Genomic DNA, 19,068 nt, shown 5'->3' on the forward strand with positions numbered 1-19,068 from the left:
ACACTCTATTCACTCTTTTATTCCCCGCCTCTAAAAATAGCGTTTACTCCAGTAAAAACGTCCGCGTCGCGTTCCCTGCCCGGCCACCGCCGCCGTGATGAATGGATCTCTCTCTCTCACTCTCTCCCCGGGTCCGGCGGCCTCTTCCCAACCACCGGCCGATTATATTCCGGTGGTTGCCGCTCGATTTCTGCCGGCTGTGCTCTAGCGTCGCTCTGAAAACGAGGAGAGATCGCGAGAGGACGAGAGAGATCGCGAGAAAACGAGAGAGACCGCGAGAGAAGGAGAGAGATCGCGAGAGAATGAGACAGTGACCGCGAATAATAGAAAAAGAAAAAAGAGACAAAAAGAAAAAGGGAGTCAGCGAAACAGAGAGAGAAAGAGAGAGAGAGAGTGGTCGAGATAAAGAGAAAAGAGAAGAGCCAGTTGACCCAGTTACCAGAAAATTGCACTTTTAGGCGGAATCGTATTGGACCACCCCTTCCTGCCCGCCTGACCCCGACACGTCATCGTTTCCGTCGTTTTTATCGAGCCGGATAGGTATCTACGTTTCCTGCAAACAGCTCGAACCCGATTTGTTTTAATCATATTAACGACGACCTTCCGATATAAAAGTTTTTGAAAAGAATTTCAGTGCTGAACATTAAATATACAATTGCTACGAACTATACATATACGACGTTCACGGTATTGGTCTTCCATCGCACTCTTTTAGAAATAAATAAATTAGGCATCGCAAGTAGGAGGCTCCATTGTGTCTCGACGCTCGAAGAATTCAATAAAATCCGGCGATAGGCGAGCGAACCGAAGACGAAAAAGAGTAGGAAGAGGAGGAGGAGGAGGAGGAGGACACGTATAGTTCTCGTGCTCCGAAACGATACCCAACGGAGCTCGGTTGACCGGGCGATAGATTACGATTATCGATGAGTCCCTGGCATTATGTCATTGGTGTTAGTGTTGCGCAACCGAGGCGCTAATCGACGCGCGTGTACGTTCCCCGATATACACAAAGAAAAATAAAAGCCGACTGCGACCACAGAGAGAGAGAGAGAGAGAGAGAGAGAGAGAGAGAGAGAGAGAGAAAGGCAGAAAGAAAGAGCAAGTGAGAGAAAAATAGAGGAAAAGCAGAGAAGGGAAGCGAGAGGAAGAGAGAGAAGAAAAGAGAGAAATAAATAGAAAAAGAAAGCGAGAGCAAGAGACAGAAAAATAGAGAAAAAGTCAGAAAAATAAAAAGAGGGGAAGAAAGAGAAGAAGAGAGAAAGAAACGGTGAAAGAAATAAAAAGCAAGAAAGAATGATGAGAGAAAGAAGGCAGAAGATAGAGCAAGAGAAAGAAAGAAATCGCAAGAGAAAGGGGGGGGGGGCGGAGGGTAAGCGGCAGAAAAAGGAGAGATTTTAACGCGCTCGGGCGCATGCGGCCAGGTTAATTTTACGTAATATTACGGCGCGCGTTGCACGGATCGGTCGGCCGGGGCTTCGGCCAATGGCGCGTCCGGCCGCTCGTAAATTCCTCACGCTATCGCGATATATTTAACCCGGCGATAACGCGGCAAACAAATCGTATCGTTTCAAACCGAGAAAACCGGTATTCTCACGCTGCACGCTCCGCGCTCGATCGTCCGCGCGCGGGTTCTCCGCGCGGCTAAAGATAGCATATTTCGCGGTGTATCGTGGATCTCGCGCGCGAGCGCGCAACCTGCGTGCAACGATTTCGCGAGCCGCGGCGAGAAAATCACCGTAATTCCTGGAGAGAACGATGATAGCCGGCCCCCGCGAATGGAACACAGAAGCCGGGGGGACGAAAGGGGGGGAAACGCGATCGTCGGGGGCGCTAGCGTGATCGCGACGGCGATCTAGGACGAAATGGTCCTTTGACACGTTCTGGATCAAGAGTTAGGCGTGCAAAAGGGGTGGTAGGGTTGGTTACTGTACGGTGAACAGTTGCTACACCTGTTACCGGCTTTTTTTATAAATTTTATATTTATTGAATAAGGCGTGCTATGTTACTGTTAAAAAATAAATAAATATAAGAATTCAATGTCTTGGTCGATAAATATGAAGTTATTCTTTTATTTAATTTCTTTCTATTCAGAATACGAAAATTTCGTGCGTCTTATTCCTAAATATAAAATTGTTATTTTATTCTGTCTATTTTTGTACGAGACTATTTAATTATTCTGCTGCGAATAATGCTTGGTACTTAATGGTAATTATTTCAGTCCCATTACTGTCAACTGAAAGGATTGCGTATATCTAAGCTATAAAGACTGTGCAATGGAGTTTGTTAATATTTCAGAAAAATTAAGAGAAGTTTTGCGAACATTTGTAATTATAAAATTGAAAAGGGGACGCGCATCTGGTAATTTATTAAAGATATTATGAAAACGGGTAACTGGGTTCAGGAATAATGCTCCATCGATCACAAGATATCCACGACGAAGTTACAACATCAGCAGAAAGGAAAGCAGAGAGCAGCGGTGTTATTTTCAATCGTGAATGGCAATAGCAATTTTAACCGGGAACCAATAATGTCTATTCATCAACTTCTAGCAGCATCTAAGAATATCCGCTGCCTCTTCTCAGGCTCCTATTATGCAGTTCTTAGATAAGACCTATTAGAGATGCGTCCAACAGTAGAATATTAGAAAAATCGCTTTGGCTCAACAGTTTTCAGAAATTATTATCCAACAACGCATTAAACTGTATTAAACTTTTTATGACACAAATATACCTTAGTAGGATCGCCATGTTTTAGTAAATATAACTTAAACTTTTAAACTCGAGTTTTTAAGCGTTTTTATATTTTAATAACGTCAGTATTAAATGAGATTTATTTTAGCTATTTCGTTAATTTCATTTATGGCGGAAGGTATTTAATATTTAAAAAATTACATAATAAATTAGACAGAACGTTGGGACATTCCTCGATCTTTCCCTCATTATTATTTAACATTTCTCTTGCTCAAATTATATCACAAATGCATAAAATCCTCAGTCTAACAATAATCTCGTCCCGATAAACTGCGAAGCGATAAAATAATTTTAATCCCACATATATCGCGCAAATCCTTAAAACATCTTCAAGATGGAGGCTTGAAAGCCGTGTCAGCAGGTGCGTCGTGCTTTAGCACCGTCACCGTTATCAGAGAACCATGGATTTCCTAAAAGAATCGGATCCAGCCGGCTGTAAATCGTGCGGCATGCGGCCGACGGTCGTTTGTTCGCCGCGCAGCGCTAAAGATAGCCGGCCGGCCGATTACTTCATCGTGGAAATCACGCAACGTCACTCGAAACAGAGATATAATGTGGGTCGGTGTCGAGGAGACGAGGAAATGGCAGCGCGCGGAATGATCGTTGCCGCGGCGGTGTCGGTTCCAGCGTAGCAGCGCGTAGAAACGCGGCCCGACGTCGAACCGGGCCGTGTGAACGGGCCCTAATAGACCGCGAACCGGCATCGAACGAAGACGACACCGACGCCGATCGTCGGAATAAATTTTTTACCGAAGCCGATCGTCGGAATAAATTTTCTACCGACGCCGATCGTCAAAATAAACTTTTTACCGACGCCGGCGCGTACACGCGTATAAATAATGCATACGCGTCGCCAAACAAGTGTACCGTCCGCTATTACCCAGCCGGATAGCTACCTCAGAAGCGCTATTATTACGCTGTTATTGCTCAAGATGAAAGTATCGAGGCGCTGAGGCGCACGCCCACGCGCGGAGGACTCGAGAGGATCGCGGAGGATTCTGGAACACCGCGCCATTTCTCTCGCGGAGGAAGAACGGTGCCGCGTTGCTTTTCGAGCGAAATTGCTACAAAGAAACGCTTCGAATTTTATCTAAATAAATCGAACAAGTTGCGAGTCATATTTCCAAAAATTTGGCATTGCTTCTTAACCTCTGAGGCAGGACGCCCCATTATAGCGGCTTTCGCGAACGATTCGCGCTTTACTAAACTGTATTTTACTCAATTTAATTTCATTCATACATTCTTTGCAAAGGCTAATTTTTACGTTGTTCGCACGCTTTTCTTTTATCATTATACATATTTATTTAGCGCCCGAAAAATTTCAATCGCGCAAAATCCGCGCCTAAGAGGTTAAATATTGTAAAAATGACTGAATAATGAAGTTACCATTAAATCGACTCTAATTATAAATAATATAACTAAGAACTATATAACTGAATATAATAATCTTTCTCAGTTTTCCACCCTTCACCGACAAGACTTTACCAACCCTTCGAACCAGCATTTTTATTCTATATAAAAATAAATCAAGGTCGCCTATGAAAGCCTTCGTTTCTATGAAAAATAAACGACATAACCAAATCTGTTGCCACGCATGCACAACTTTCGTTGCATTCGCGAAATTATGCATTCGCAGCTATGGAAATTGCTCGGGGCACAGAAATCGCGATTCTGTGACAAGGTCCTATTTGAAATCGATGCCGCGAACAACAAAATCGTCGAATTCGATTTCCGCTCGAAAAGCTTCGTTACCTGGAAGCATCGCGCGCGGGAGGTCGTGCCGCGATTAGTCGAAAACAATGACGAATTCCGCCGACCAAGGCCATGGGAAAACTGATCGATGAATTGCGCCGCGAGTAGTCCGCCGGATAACGCGTTAATTCCCGTGCCGGTGGTGTCGCGCTCGCGCGCGATAAGGTAAAGGGGAATACGCGCGCCGGTGTCAGGACAACGACGGACTGACACCAACAGCCCGGGGACCCAGGTAAGCGTCCGTGTTCCAGGTGCGTGGGGCATCAACAGGCTCCGGCTATAAATAGACCGCGAAGGTCAGGGGAATCAGCAGTTTTCATGCAAATGCGCCATCGATGGAATAATATTGCTCCTTTCGCGGAGAAGCCGATCCCCGGCTCCGGTTACTCGGGTTTCTAGTTGCGGAATCGTCACCGATTTAATCCGTTTTCATTCGTAGACACGGATTTAACGAGCGAGTCTATCTCTCTCTCTCTCTTTCTGTTCACACACGCGACTCATCTGCTTACTTCGGACAAGCGAAACCGCTGGAATTTATATATCGGTAATTGATGCTGTTTACTCGCTGTTTCTATCGTCTCGCGTCACTTTGCTTCGACTTGCCTCGCTTTGCCTCGCCTTGCCTCGCTTTGTCTCGCTTTGATTCGCCTTGCCTCGTCTCGCATCACTTTGCCTCGCTCTGCCTCGCTTTGCCTCGCTCTGCCTCGCGTCATCCGCGATCCCAATCGGCAAAGAGAACGGAGGACGTCGCGAACTACGGAGATCGATGCCCTTTCGTCGGAGACCGCCGTTCCGCGATTACAATGTATGTATTAGGGTGTCCCATAAGTTTCTTCCCTTTTTTTGATGCGAAATTAATAGACGACATTTGTTGTTTAAACTTGATTTCTTATGTTAATTATGAACCGTCCCCGGTCTTTACAAGTACTGGCTAATTAAACAATAGGCGGGCGTCGCGGAATCTAGCGCGTCCACGATGCAATTTTCAATCGATGATTTTTTAATCGTAATAAATTAATTGTACGAAACACAATTGAGATAAAAATGTCTTCCTTCTTAGAGCAACAAAAATAGTCTCGTCAAACCCTTCTGTCGCTAGTTTTGTAGTCGCTACAATTTTATAATCGATCTCGTGTACTCATTAATTCTCAGCGATCAGACACCGTCGCCATTCGCAGCAACAATTTGCCAATATCAACCTCCGCCACTTTACGGAAACCGAGGAATTCCACTCGCGGAATACGATATCGTTTTGCAAAAAAAGAAAAAGAAAATAATCGCGTTCGCATCGGAAGAAGCTCCGTTTTCCGTCAGCTTTCTGCGGAATTCGCCACTGTGCAACGTTCTCCGGTTTCGTTCGCGGCTCCGCTTCGCTCCGCCGGCGAACGGTTGTTCAAATCGAGTTATGTAAGGTCTCGAAGGGTAATTCGACGTGGAGCCGTTAACGCGGACCCCTTGGAATATCGCACGCGAAATTGCGAGCAATCTTGCCGCGGATTCTGAGGCGAACAAGACTCGCGCGAGCTCGCCTCGCCTCTACCATTGCTCGTTACTAACAACCGCGGGCCTAGAACAGTCATTGTAGCAACTGGATAGACTTTGGGAATGCTGACGAAACGAAGCATTGTGTTTCTTTTGTGTCAGTGCGCGTGGACCTCCCCCACTTTCAATCTGTTTTGACAGGGGAACGCATTCAGGTGCCAATCAACGATTTTAATGAAATTCTGTTGCAGAAATGTTGCAATAGTAATAGTAGTAATAATAATAATAAATAGTAGTAGTAGTAGTAGTAGTAGTAGTAATAGTACTATAATAATAGTACTAGTAATAGCACTAACAATAGTAGAACTAATATTTTAATGTTATTGTCTAATAGTAATTATAATATATATTAATAATAATAAGAATATGCATATATTAATATTATAATATTGTATATTAATATTAATATAATAATATTGTAACAGTAGTACTAATATTGGAACATGATTTGACAAATAAAGTTAATTATATTTCCAGCGAATTCTTATTTTGACGATAATTCTTAGACGATTTTTATTTTGCACAAAAATCGGCTCTGTCTAATTGTCACGGGAACGCTGGCGACGCGATGCATCGTCAGAGTCTAAAGATTGATTCATTAGTGCACGCTCCTGGCAAGCACGTGTGGCTCGAGTTTCTTGGCTCCCGTCGCTAAGTACAATTATGTAATAAATTGTCTATAAATACGTTCGATCATAAAATGGCAGTCGATGCTTTGTAAGATCGCTTTGCAAGACCATTCTACAAGTTCGATTTGCAAGACTGATTTGCGAGACCGTTTTGCAATATAACTTTGCGAGACCGTTTTACAAGACTATAGCAAGTGTTAACCCTTTGCGGTCGGTGTTTCCGTAGCAGGGACCTTTTTAAATCAACCTAGAAGTCGACGTCCCCGCAGCGGGGACATTTTAAAATCCTCATAAAAATCGCTGTCCCTCCACCAAAAATCTTCGAAAATCGCAACAATGCCAAAACACTATCACCTCCTATACCCTATGACCATTTTCAACAAATGTTTAAATTAACTATTAGCCACTGTACCGACCCATAGCGACCATCTATTGACTTTAAATTCTCTCGAGACCCTAGATCTGCTTCCAGCTGTTGATACTCTCGAGTCCAAAATCTGTCGACCGCAAAGGGTTAACCGGTCCCAAAAACCAAAGCCGCGTCTTCTCTACCGAGGTCCTATTTACTTGTCGGCACCGGCGCGATGCGATTCCAGGCGCGCAGTTCAATAGTTTTCCGATCCGCGGGGACGTCATCGGCCGGTGCAGCGGCGGCGCAATCAACAGGTGGTTGCACCAACCACTGGGATGCAGTGATCGGCGCGAGAGTGCGTGTGCGTGGCGCGCGCGAGAGAGAAACAGAACGAGGAGACGAAAGTGAGACAGAGAGAGAGAGAGAGAGAGAAATAGATGAATAGAGACAGATAGAGCAAGACAGGTAGAGAAATAGAGAAAGATAGATAGAGATAGATAGAGAGGAAGAGAGAGAGAGAGAGAGGGAGAGAGATAAGTAGATAGAAGGAAAAAGACAGAGATAGGTAGATAGAGAGAAAAAGACAGAGATAGGTAGATAGAGAGAAAGAGAGATAGATATAGAGAGAGAGAGAGAGAGAGCGAGACAGCTAGAGAGAGATAGAAAAAGAAAGAGAGAAATAGAGATAGAGAGAAAAAGAGAAAGAGAAATAGAGCTAGAGAAAAAAAGAGAAAGAGAAATACAGAGAAAAAGAGAAAGAAAGAGAATCGCGAGCTCGGAGAGGAGAGCAGCGACGCCGAGCACTTATCGAAAGTTCCCACCGGTGCCTCGTGCGCGCTCGTTACCGGAGAGCTTCGCATAGGTGGGCAACTCTCCGGCGTCCACCTACAGGCATGTGTACCTAAATGGGCACCGGTGGCCGCGGCCTGTACATACAGGGTGGTCCACGCGTTCCGGCCAGCGCGCGTGTCCACCGCTTCGAATCTCCGCGAACCCGAGTGGTTCGCCCGTGATTTGCATTTTCCCCGTTAGGCATCCGTTACTTTGTACGGTGTGACCCGTTCGACGGCCATTCCACCTCTGCGATTCCGCGGCGGATCGTGCGAAATCCGCCTGGATACCGATCACTCTCGGGCCTCTTTTACGAGCACGTTGCCAAAGAAACCACGCGTTGCTATACTCCGCTATATATTCTTTCAGTTTCCTGTATACTTCGCTGTATATTCCCTCTATTTGCTATCTGCTCCGCTATATATTCCCTCTATTTGCTATCTGCTCCGCTATATATTCCCTCTATTTGCTATATGCTCCGCTATATATTCCCTCTATTTGCTATATGCTCCGCTATATATTCCCTCTATTTGCTATATACTTCGCTATATATTCCTTCCGTTAGTTATATACTTCGCTATATATTCCCTCCGTTGCTATATACTCCGCTATATATTCCCTCCCTTTCTATACTCCGCTATATATTCCCTCCATTGCTATATATCCCCTCCCATGCTATACTTCACTATATATGGCCTTCTTCTACCTTCTTCCATCTCTCAGGAAGCCTCCTTACTCGCGCACACTATGGGACACCCTAATATATCCTTACGCAGTTATAATTTTATTATCACTTACTGACTTAATTAAAAAATTCGAAAAACATCGTAAGTCAAGGAATGAAACTATAATTAGATCAAAATTATATTTCTCTGAGTGTAGCCTACAAGTGCGTGTCGTCGTCAGGCACTGTAAGGGTTGACCAGTCAAGGGTCGAAGTCCACGGCGTTACGAAATCGCCTCTTTAATTATCCGCGGCAGATCTCTTCTAACTCCGTAGAAAATCGTCGATTAAAGGCGAGAGAGCGTGCCGTCCGTAAGCAGAAAATAATCGGACGGAAGCGGGAACACCGACGGCAGAGCGCAGCAGACATCCGGTCGCGCGCGCGCGGTCCGCCGAGAAAAAGCGCTCGCCTCGACGAAATTCAACGACGCGTGCCCGCTAAAGGCGAGAGAGACGGTCTCTCTCTCTCTCTCTCTCTCTCTCGGCGACCGCTAACGAGTGAAACTAGGTGAAAGTAAGAAGCGACCCTCTCCTTCTGCGGGGCCGGGAGACTCGTCCCTCGCGGGGGCCGGAGAAGGGCACCCCGCGCCGATTTACGTTTTCGATCGCGCGCCGAGAGGCCTCTCCGGCTGTGGCTTTTATCCCTTCTCGGCGCTGCACGGCGAAACGATTCGCGTTCTCGCGTGTCCGTTTCATTCTCTTACGACCTCCAATTAACATAAATTAGTCTGGAGGCCTTTTTACGTCCGCGTACCACTTTCTCATATTCGAACCGCCGCGCCGGGGAATCGAGAGTCCTCGAGAGACCGTGCGACCTTACGACTTCCATCGAGGAAACGTTCTCTTTTTTCCCTCGTCCCTCTCTCTCTCTCTCTCTCTTTATGTCTCTCATTCTCTCTTTCTTAGTTTCTCCCTCTATGTCTCTCTCTCTCTTCGTTTCTCTCTGTCCCACTCTTTTTCTGCTTCATTTTCTTTCCTCCGCCTTCTGCCCGTTAATTCCTTTCGGAGCGGAGCGATCGGGAACCGGCCGCGCTAACAAGGGAAGTCGGCCGAAGTCGGCGATTTGCGTGCCGTTTTGGGGTGATATAGTGCTCGGAAAGATACCCGGCGCGCCCCTTTTTTTCCCCTCGACCACTCTAGTCGGCAGGGGATGGTCCTAGACGTCGAAGTTCCTGTCATAGAGATTTCTATTAATATCTTATTAAATATAAATATTATTCCGTTCTTTTAAGCCGGAATAAAATTCTGTCCTCTTGTCATCGGTGTTTAACTGTTTAAGTAAATCTAGTCGAACGGATGTTTCATCTGCTAGCAGGAACGCGTTTATCCGCGGCCAGCGAAACTTTCCAACGAGCGATGAACGACCGGCGCGGAACTCGGCTTTTCCGCGAGGAACCGTTAACGCCGTGTGGACACTTTCACGAAAACCCTGCGCTCGAGTCACGCGAGATATCCAACAATATCCTCATCCCAACATGTGCGCGGCTCAGAAGGAGTAACTTTCGACCGATCGGCCGCGATTCGATTTAACCCTTTGCACTCGAGTGGCGCCTCTGAAGCGCCAATGAAAATTGTTATATAATTAACAAAATAATATTGACATTATTAAACCTTTGTAGTCGGAGCCATTTTAACTGGAAATATAAAATATTATTCGAGACTTGTGGCGTTAACATTTGATATAATCTGGTGCATTTTATAGGTTATGAATTCTGCGACTCGCGCAACAGTTGACAATTTTTTTTAATATAAGTAAAATTGATAAACATTATTTAGAAACGTGCCACTCGATCGCAAAGGGTTAAGACCGTTTTGTTAAAAGAGTAACAGTTCCACGAGTCACAAGACTTAATTTCACACGCGTAAATTATACCAAGTATAATATATATTATCCTATACCACATCTGGTCGAAACAGGAATTTTTGATCTACGCTTAAAATGGGATCGAGTGCAAAGGGTTAATTGCTCTATCGCTTTCGGATCGGTCTCTTTTTTTTCCTCGAGGAACGCCGGCCTGGACACAAGCGTGGTCCCCGCGATCGGGTTAAAAATAGTCGGACTCTACACGTTGTATACTCGTTTCTCGACCGGCCCACTTCCCGATAATTTCTTCCATAAATAACCTTCGATCCCAAAGTTTCCGTCTGACCCTGGCGCTAAAAATATCGCCGCGATAACGTCATTGTACGCTCTCAGGTGACGTCACGGAGCACTCGAGCCGCTTTTTCGAGAGATCGTTCGCGATCGATGGTAATCGGCGTTTTCACGAGCCTTTATCGCGCAGGAAATCTCGGCAAAATCGGTTCCCAGAGAATTTGATAAACGACTTTATGAAAATCGCAGAGTTGCAATGGCGGACAGTGATTCAACTTTCTAGGCGATTTTCAAATGCTTGAGATAGCAGATCACTTACTTTACTTTATTCTTCCTTTACGATTACATTACAATAAAGCATAAAAAGACCTTAATTTAAAAATTTTGTCCACTGCCATAATCATCACGACGTACCATTTAGAGAAGCTGAATGGACGACGGTAACTATGAATCACGGCGCGCGATACGCGAGGTGGCAACACGTTCTCCCGACAGGCTCGAAACGGTGGTTCAGCGCGACGGGCCAGACGAATTCTACAAAAGGGACCAGTCCATGGATGTTATCGCGGCCGTTTGTCATAGGCCGTGCGGTATCCTAATTGGAAGCAGCGGGCTAATCTTAGCTCGGACGGTGCCCAGAATAGCTCGGGCCCCAAGGTGATTTAAGCCGACGACGACGACGACGACGACGACGACGGTCCGTCTCTCCGCGGTCGTCGCTTTAATAGAGACAGTTCGAATTAGGAATGCGTGTTCGAACGCGGATCCGGAGCCGAATAAGCGGCGTCGTCCACTTTGTTCGAGCGGAACCGGTTCGATTCGGTTCGCGCCGCAGCGAACACGTTTCTAGATCCTGCTTAGACGAGTGCGTCACGAAGAGAGCTTCGGACCTAGGATAATCTACGGCTTCGGAGATACGCCGAGCCCGCGATAATTCACGGTCGCAGCCGAGATAGCGGGAGCCTAACCTAGGGCTAGAGAACGCCGCGACCTTAACTGACTCCGTTCAACCACGGTTTTTCAAATTTAGGGATGAGATTACTGCGATACGGCTGACATGGAAATTTTTGTGGAAATGTACGCTTAGCGGAGAAGATTTATATTTCAAAAATTCTCAATTTTTTTATTAGAAAATTGTGAAAATTATACGGAGTCTTTGACGGAAGACGATTGAACAAAGTGCTGAATTCAAGCCCAAATTATAATAAAAGCAAGAAGCTGTTTAAATAAAGTTTAAATAATCTTTAGCCTCCATTTTCAGTCTCTTTTAGTCTCTATTTTCAGTTTCTTTTAACCTCTATTTTCAGTCCCTTTTACTTCCCTTATGATCACCGCTCAATATAAATAATCATAATCAATAAACACAGCCCCCGTTCTAACAAATTACTAAAATCAAAAATCCTCTAATAACTATAACAAAAAAAAAGAATACTGCCACAATTTTGTAAGCTTCGAAGCCACCCGCAAAGCAATAAATCTAAAAATTCAGCACCCAAGCAGGTGGTTTCGCTCGAAATCGCGGTCTTTTCGAAATTGAATTAGAACCGTGGATCGACGGGTCCCCGGGCCCTACGCCCGGTAGACAAAGAGAGCGCGCGGAGGGTCCGCTCGGGAAGACGATATGCTAATCTCTCGAAGCCCCGAAGCGCGGCGGTGGTGAATCGCGTGTTCCTGACGTCGCGCCGCGTTCGAAAGTTCCGAGATACACATATATATACATGCAGACGGGGGTCGAACCACCGAACACACAACCCCAGCCCCGTAATTATATTGTCACGCCGCGGGTGTTCAATTTGTCGGCACACATCCGCCTCCCCCGCGTGTGTTCGTCAACCAGCTCCACCTCGGCCGAGGGCCCACCTCCTCCTCCACCTTCGACAACCTCAACGGAACCGGCCTTCGTCACCCTACAACCCCGCTGCGGTTCTCACGCGGTACCCGAAGCCCTGCAGCGACCGGCCAGAGAGAGAGAACAACACGCCGCGCGAAACAGGTTCGCGATTTTCAGCGACCGACGGAACCGCGAGAGGTCGATACGACTATGTATAAACTCGATAGGGTTCTTCGTCGTTTTAGTGCCACGTGGCTTTGTTGTTTTAACTTTCAGAAGCGGCAAGCAGCGATTTTTCGATTGTTTTAGTTTCTCTAGAAAAGTGCTAAGTGGCGGGAGAGCGCTCGTTTTATTTTTCGATTAAAAATGCGAAATTGAAAATTAAAGATGGCGATGAAGTGATTGGTTATGTTAACTGTCTTTCGAGATCCTGAATAATATGTTGTAATAATTCATGACGCGTAATAGTTCATATGGGTGGTTTTAATTTTTATTTCAATTTCCATTGCGATGACTGTGATAATTGTGTTAATAATATAATCGTGTATTAATCACACAAATAATATAATTCCATTAATCATAAAAATAATATGATCCTATTAATAATAAAAATAATACAATTCTATAGATCACAGAAATAATACAATTTGAATAATAATACAAAAATACAATTCTATCACTCATATAAATACTACAACTGCAACAATTCCAATCTAATTAGTTCCTCTCATCCTAACATGATTAATTTTCTTTCGCGATTAAATCCAACAAGAATGAACATCTCCGACGATCACTCTTCGCCGTGAAAGGGTTAAAGGACGTACCGAGGATGAACGATCTGTTCAATATTTGGAATTTATCTATTTAATATTTATCTCTCAGTAAAAGTAAACTATCATCCAGTAAAAACAAGCTATAACTTAGTAAAAGCCTAACCGCGAAAGCCTAACTGTATAACCCTAACCGCGAAAGCCTAAAAGACGGAGGACGCGGTGTAACCCGACAAGCGGATCCGCAATCCAGTTTCGCGCGCGTCGATTCGCAGCGCAAGCGTTCTCCACTCTCGAGTAACGTTCAAAGTACTTACATAACTAATCATGGGTATGTTGCGGGACTGCGCGACTATGGCTTCGACGTAGCACGAGCCTTCTGGTCCAAAGAAGGCAGCAACCCCGTCGCAGATCATATCGATCATTGCCTTGGTAGCCTCCACGGTCTCTCCCCTCGTGTCGTTCCATCGCATCACCAGCCTTACGTTCGGTAGTATGTTCGGATCGCTGTTTATCTGCAACAGAAAATCGTCGACAAGATTAGTACAAACTATTTCTTATTTTTAATAATTGGACCACAGACGATTTTTATTTCTTTTATTGTCTTTTTTGTACTTTTGATTTATAGACTTCGATAAGAGAAGAATTTATCTTTATTTTTAGCAGATTATTTTATCACGAGTTTGAGTCGTTATTGTAGTAAAAGAGGTTAAGCGCAATTTTTGAGGTAGGAGTCGTAATTTTTGAGCCAGGTTTTGCAATTTTTTAGCCAAGTTTTGAAATTTTTGAGTCATGCTTCGCAGTTTCCACATTGCAAAAATTAAATTTGCGCTCTTTAACATAAAATAATTGAATAAATTACCTAGCTATAAAAAGCAAGGTCCATTCTATATTTTCTTATACTTCTAAACACCTAACTTCTTTAAAAATTAACTAGCTCAGAATCAAAAAGAATTAAACAGTTACTCGTTTCCAGATCGAAGGAGTACAGCTTCGATCAACAGGATAAAAATTTCAATGAACAAAGGTCGACGAAATGTACCTAAAAAAAAAAAAACGGATTTATCTATCCCGAAATGTCAAAGAATATTTATAGAAAGCGGCGGGAATGTTCTTGCAAAAAGGTAGCCGCCGATTATCCTTAGTTCAGCGATTTAATTAAGTCTCCCCGATCGGCAACAAAAAAAGGCTCTCGGAACTTTCCATCGTCGAATCGAAGTCTGCGTTACTGCGGGGAGGCCGAATTCGCCGGCGATTCTCTCTCGACGGTTGCCCAACGCGTTACGCGAGTCGCGTCTTTCGTCATCCTTGATTAGAAGGACAGGACACTGCGCGTCCTCGCGCGCTTGGTCGCAGGACTTCACGCGCGCTTGTCTTCTCCCTGCGATTATTTCTCGGCTCGCCCCCGGTTCAATGGTTAAACTAATTGCGTTAACGTGACTGCAAATTATGAATATTCAACGGCTCTCCTAACGATGACGGACGCTTTTAAACGCGCCCCCCGGGAACCGCGCGCGCGCGCTCATAGGTGACGAAGGTTGGGGCGTCACGGCGTCGTCAGTGATAGCGACGAATTGTCATATGTGCGGACTGTATTAAACGGAGGATCGGAATTTATTGGCGAGAAAACTGATACATTCAAGCCTCGTACTATTCACACCTTTTCTCCAGAGGTTCTCGAATTCTATTCCAACTCTGACGATCTAAAAGATATTGTCAATGAAGGGATCGTCGGCGTACGTTTTCGCGGTGGCACGATAAATTCGCGTTTGGTTCGCGGTGACTTTTAGCGGCATTTATATTCGCCACCTCCGATGCGCACGCGATCCACACGGCTCGCCGAGAGGAACGCCGCGATTAAAGTTCAATTCATAATGTTAACCCGTCCTGGCTTCTCTCGCCCGGCTACACACGAGAGGACCGTTTCTACGACTCTCTCACCCGTTTATATACGACTCGCGCGCGCGCGCGCGCGCGAGGACACCGCCGCGCTCGGTTATTATGCAAATCCGAATTCCAAGGAACAATGCTCTCAACCCTTCGTCTCCCCCACCCCTCCTCCCCTCTTTATCGGTGTGCCCTAGAGAGTAGCGCAACTTCGACAATTTACTTGCCCGGCAATTCGGAAAGTGTAACCGTCGACGAAACTGCGACGAATTGTTACAGTGAAGAAGAGGTTGTTGTTCGTGTATGGTATTAGTGTTAACGAAGAGTGTATTGTGTTTGTATTTTAGTAAGAATAATTGATAGTTATACTTCGAGTTTGATTTAGTATTTTATGCAGTTAATAGTTTAATAGCCACATCTATAATCTGAGAACGTTTCGCGAAATTAAAGTGCTTTGTCGAATGAAAACTATGAAGCAAAGTTACATGTTTTATCTTCTTTTAATGTTCATAATTCTTGCGAAGCTAGATATAAAGTTAAGACATTGTAATGTATTAGTTTAAAAATTATTTTGCACGATTAGAGTGCGCATAATAATCGATCTATTTTACTGATGAAATAAAAAGGACCAATTTCGTTGATGATATAATCACGATACACTTCGCTAATAAAATGATTGAAATCAATTTTCTCAGTAATATAATCACGACATACTTTATTAAAAAAAAGAAAAATGATCAATTTCGTTAATAATACTGTTGCAAGGAACTTCGCCAATAAAAGAAATAGGATGAAAATTTTGCTACCAACCCATCACTACGTCATTCATACAAAGGAACAATGCGCATCGATCTCCCCAATTTCCTCGAAATCACGCGCGCGCGACAGCGGCCGTCAAAGCGCGAACATTTCGACACCATGAAGCAAACAAACCATGCATTTGTATCCGATCGTCCCATGATCACTGAATCATTGATCGAGGATAGCGACGATCCTCGTCGCCTCTCGACGTTTCCTGTTCGAGGAACACCTCACGGCTGGAAGGCAATTAGAGCGAGATCGCGGCGCGTTCCCTCGGCCTCCGCCTGTTACAAATCCACCGCCCGTGCGCCGGTTTCCACAAATAGAGCCTCTCTCGGCCGGTTACGTCCCGCGGAATGTATCAGTTTTCCCGCGATTTCTAGATCGGATCGGCCGCGAGCGACGGAAAACACCGCCCTCCTCCTCCTCCCTCCCCTCCTCCTCCTCCTCCCCCTGCCGATGGCTTAATTATGCCCCGCCGCATTGTTCCCGGAATGAATTACACACGCGAGATGTAATCAATTACCCGGAGGGGGGCGAAGGGGGCGGTTCTCTCCACGGCTTACGCAACTCGCTCGCCGCGAGAGATCTGCGAGCCGTCGCGCGGAGGATATCGGGAAAAATCGGCCTGCGAAACGAGCGCGCGCGCGCTCGCGAAATTTCGCAATGTTTGAGAGCCGGCGGGGCCCGATTTCTGTTGCCCTCTCCCGCTTGGGACCGTTAACGCGGTTTCGGGGGGAGAGAACGCTATAAAAAATCATTGCGCTTCCCGTTGGATGGCTCGCATTCCTGATCCCTGCACACCTGCCGCCGATGCGGCCGATGCTCTTCCTACTTCGACCGCCGAATTCGCCTCGCCGCGGAATGCGAATAATAACACACGTCTGCCGGCGAAGCCGAACTAACTTGGCCGAGTCTCTTTCGGCTCTGTCGACGACCCGGGACAGCTTTAATGAATGGTTCCGTAACGCGTCCCCTCGGTTTGCAGAGATTCCACCGAGCGCAGGTGGTTGTAGATTGGCACGCATGGATCTTTGACGAAGTATGTACTTTGATTGTTCGGATTTTTGATAGAGGACTTTGATTTTTCGGATTTTGGATAGAGGACTTTGATTCTCAGGATCTTTGATAAAGGACTCTGATTTTTCAGATTTTTAATAGAGGACTTTGATTGTTAGGATTTTTGATAAAGGACTCTGATTTTTCAGATTTTTCTAATTTTTAATAGAGGACTTTGATTGTTAGGATTTTTGACAGGAGATTTTGATTTTTCAGATTTTTGACAGAGGCCTTTGATTGTTAGAAATTTTGAAAGGAGACTTTGATTTTCGGGATTTTTAATAGAGGACTTGATTTTTCAAATTTTTGATAGGAGACTGATTTTTTGGATTTTTGAAAGAGGACATCGATTTTTCAGATTCTTGATAGAGGGCTATGATTGTTAGGATTTTTAATGGAGGACTTTAATCTTTCAGATCATTGATAAAGGACTTCGATTTTTCGTACCTTTGATCAAAGATTTTGATATTTTGAATCTTTGATAAAGGACTTTGATTTTAGAGGAGATAATTGATTTTATATTTTATCTCGTTTGATAAAGGAGAACTTGCAAGTCGATAGAAATCGAGGCTATTACTAATAATATAATAGTAATATATACAATAATATATTATTATTAAATGGCGCAGTGTGAACTGTTGCATTTTTATACCATCGCCTCTTCGACTTTTACTTTGACGATATAGTTATCTTTTCCAACCGGCCAGTAAAGTATTAACAGTTTACCAATAAAAACAACATCGTATCATCTCATCCGCGGAAATTACAAAGACTTCGCAGAGAAGCGGCCCTCTTTAATCGAACCATACAATGTAATCAAAAGCGTCGAGCCTACGAATAAATTCAGCCCCGTCATCGTTACGAAGCCGGCACGTATGTGCGCGCCGCTGCAGCCACACAGTTTCATCGGGCAGCGTTCAATTTCTTATTCGCCAAGCTTTCCCTAATTGAAGAATTCAGAGGACGAGCAATTCCACGGAAGAAACACGGGCTGATTGTCTATCGAAAAATTGGACAGGCTGCTCAGAATGCGAACGGGGCATTAGCAAACGAGGAGGAATCCTCATTAAGATTCTGAGGGCTCGGCAATTAAACCGCGCGCGCGCGCGCGCGCTCGTCTCTTCTCTCGTCCCCGGGTCGCGACGTTACCATTCATTTCGTACGATTTGTGGAACGATCTCGCGCCGATAAAACAATCTCAGCCAACGGTTACCTGTAAATACACCTGGGACCCGTCACCGTTGTCATCGTTCGTTTTAACACTTTATTGACGAATTATTGACTTTATTAACGAATTATTATAGTATTATATTGGGTTGGCAATTAACCCTTTGCAGTCGAGTGGTGACTCTAAGACACCACAAAAATTATTCTATTTCATTTCAAAATAATATTTGCAACAATAAGGTTTAGATTGAAAAAATTGTCAAGTAGCGAAACTGTTGGTAGGAGTCTCAAGAATAAATTTTGTATGCATAAAAATTGATTTTGTTAAATAGAATGGAAATACCACGAACCAGAAAAATGATTTCAAATTTACAGATAAAAGGCTCCGAGTGCAAAGGGTTAAGTGATTGCGGATTTTGTTAATAGATGGTCTTAGCGCATTCTTTCGTTTTATCAACGTGTTGAAAATAATTCAGTTATGTTGTTTTACCGTCTGGACTTTCATCTTCAATTTCGCAAGAAAATTGTATCGATTAGTTATTTAGTTTCGGTAAAGTGTTAACGATTCTCCTAGGCACCTCTAGCACCGTCGCGCTCCTTTTTCCCGCGGAAAACGATCGCCGGTTTCCGTCATGAAGTCGGCCGGGATCCGCGGATAGATGCAGCGAACGGGCAGCCATTGCCGGCGATTTTTATTACATTGTTGCATACGCCGGCCGCCGGCGGGACCGCGCTTAATGTCCGCGGTAAAACCGCGTTTGCCGGGCGTTTCGCCAGGCCGCGGCGAGAGAAAAAAAAAACGGCCGAACGACCGTATGGTAATTGCGGCTCCCCGTTCTTTACGAGCCGAAATACGTATCAATGGCGGCCCCCGGAGG

General features: G+C 44.9%; 1 protein-coding gene across 1 annotated transcript in view; it reads right to left on the reverse strand.

Annotated features, from left to right (window-relative positions):
* The window catches only part of LOC144474357 (receptor-type guanylate cyclase Gyc76C), a 92,672-nt gene that overhangs the window by 28,675 nt on the left and 44,929 nt on the right, over window positions 1-19,068 (reverse strand). Inside the window, exon 4 of the mRNA XM_078189119.1 lies at window positions 13,594-13,791. Coding sequence (XP_078045245.1) covers window positions 13,594-13,791 — 198 coding nt within the window. The remainder of the gene's footprint in view (window positions 1-13,593; window positions 13,792-19,068) is intronic.

The sequence above is a fragment of the Augochlora pura genome, chromosome 8, assembly GCF_028453695.1.
Source record: "Augochlora pura isolate Apur16 chromosome 8, APUR_v2.2.1, whole genome shotgun sequence".
NCBI classification, from domain to species: Eukaryota; Metazoa; Arthropoda; class Insecta; order Hymenoptera; family Halictidae; genus Augochlora; species Augochlora pura.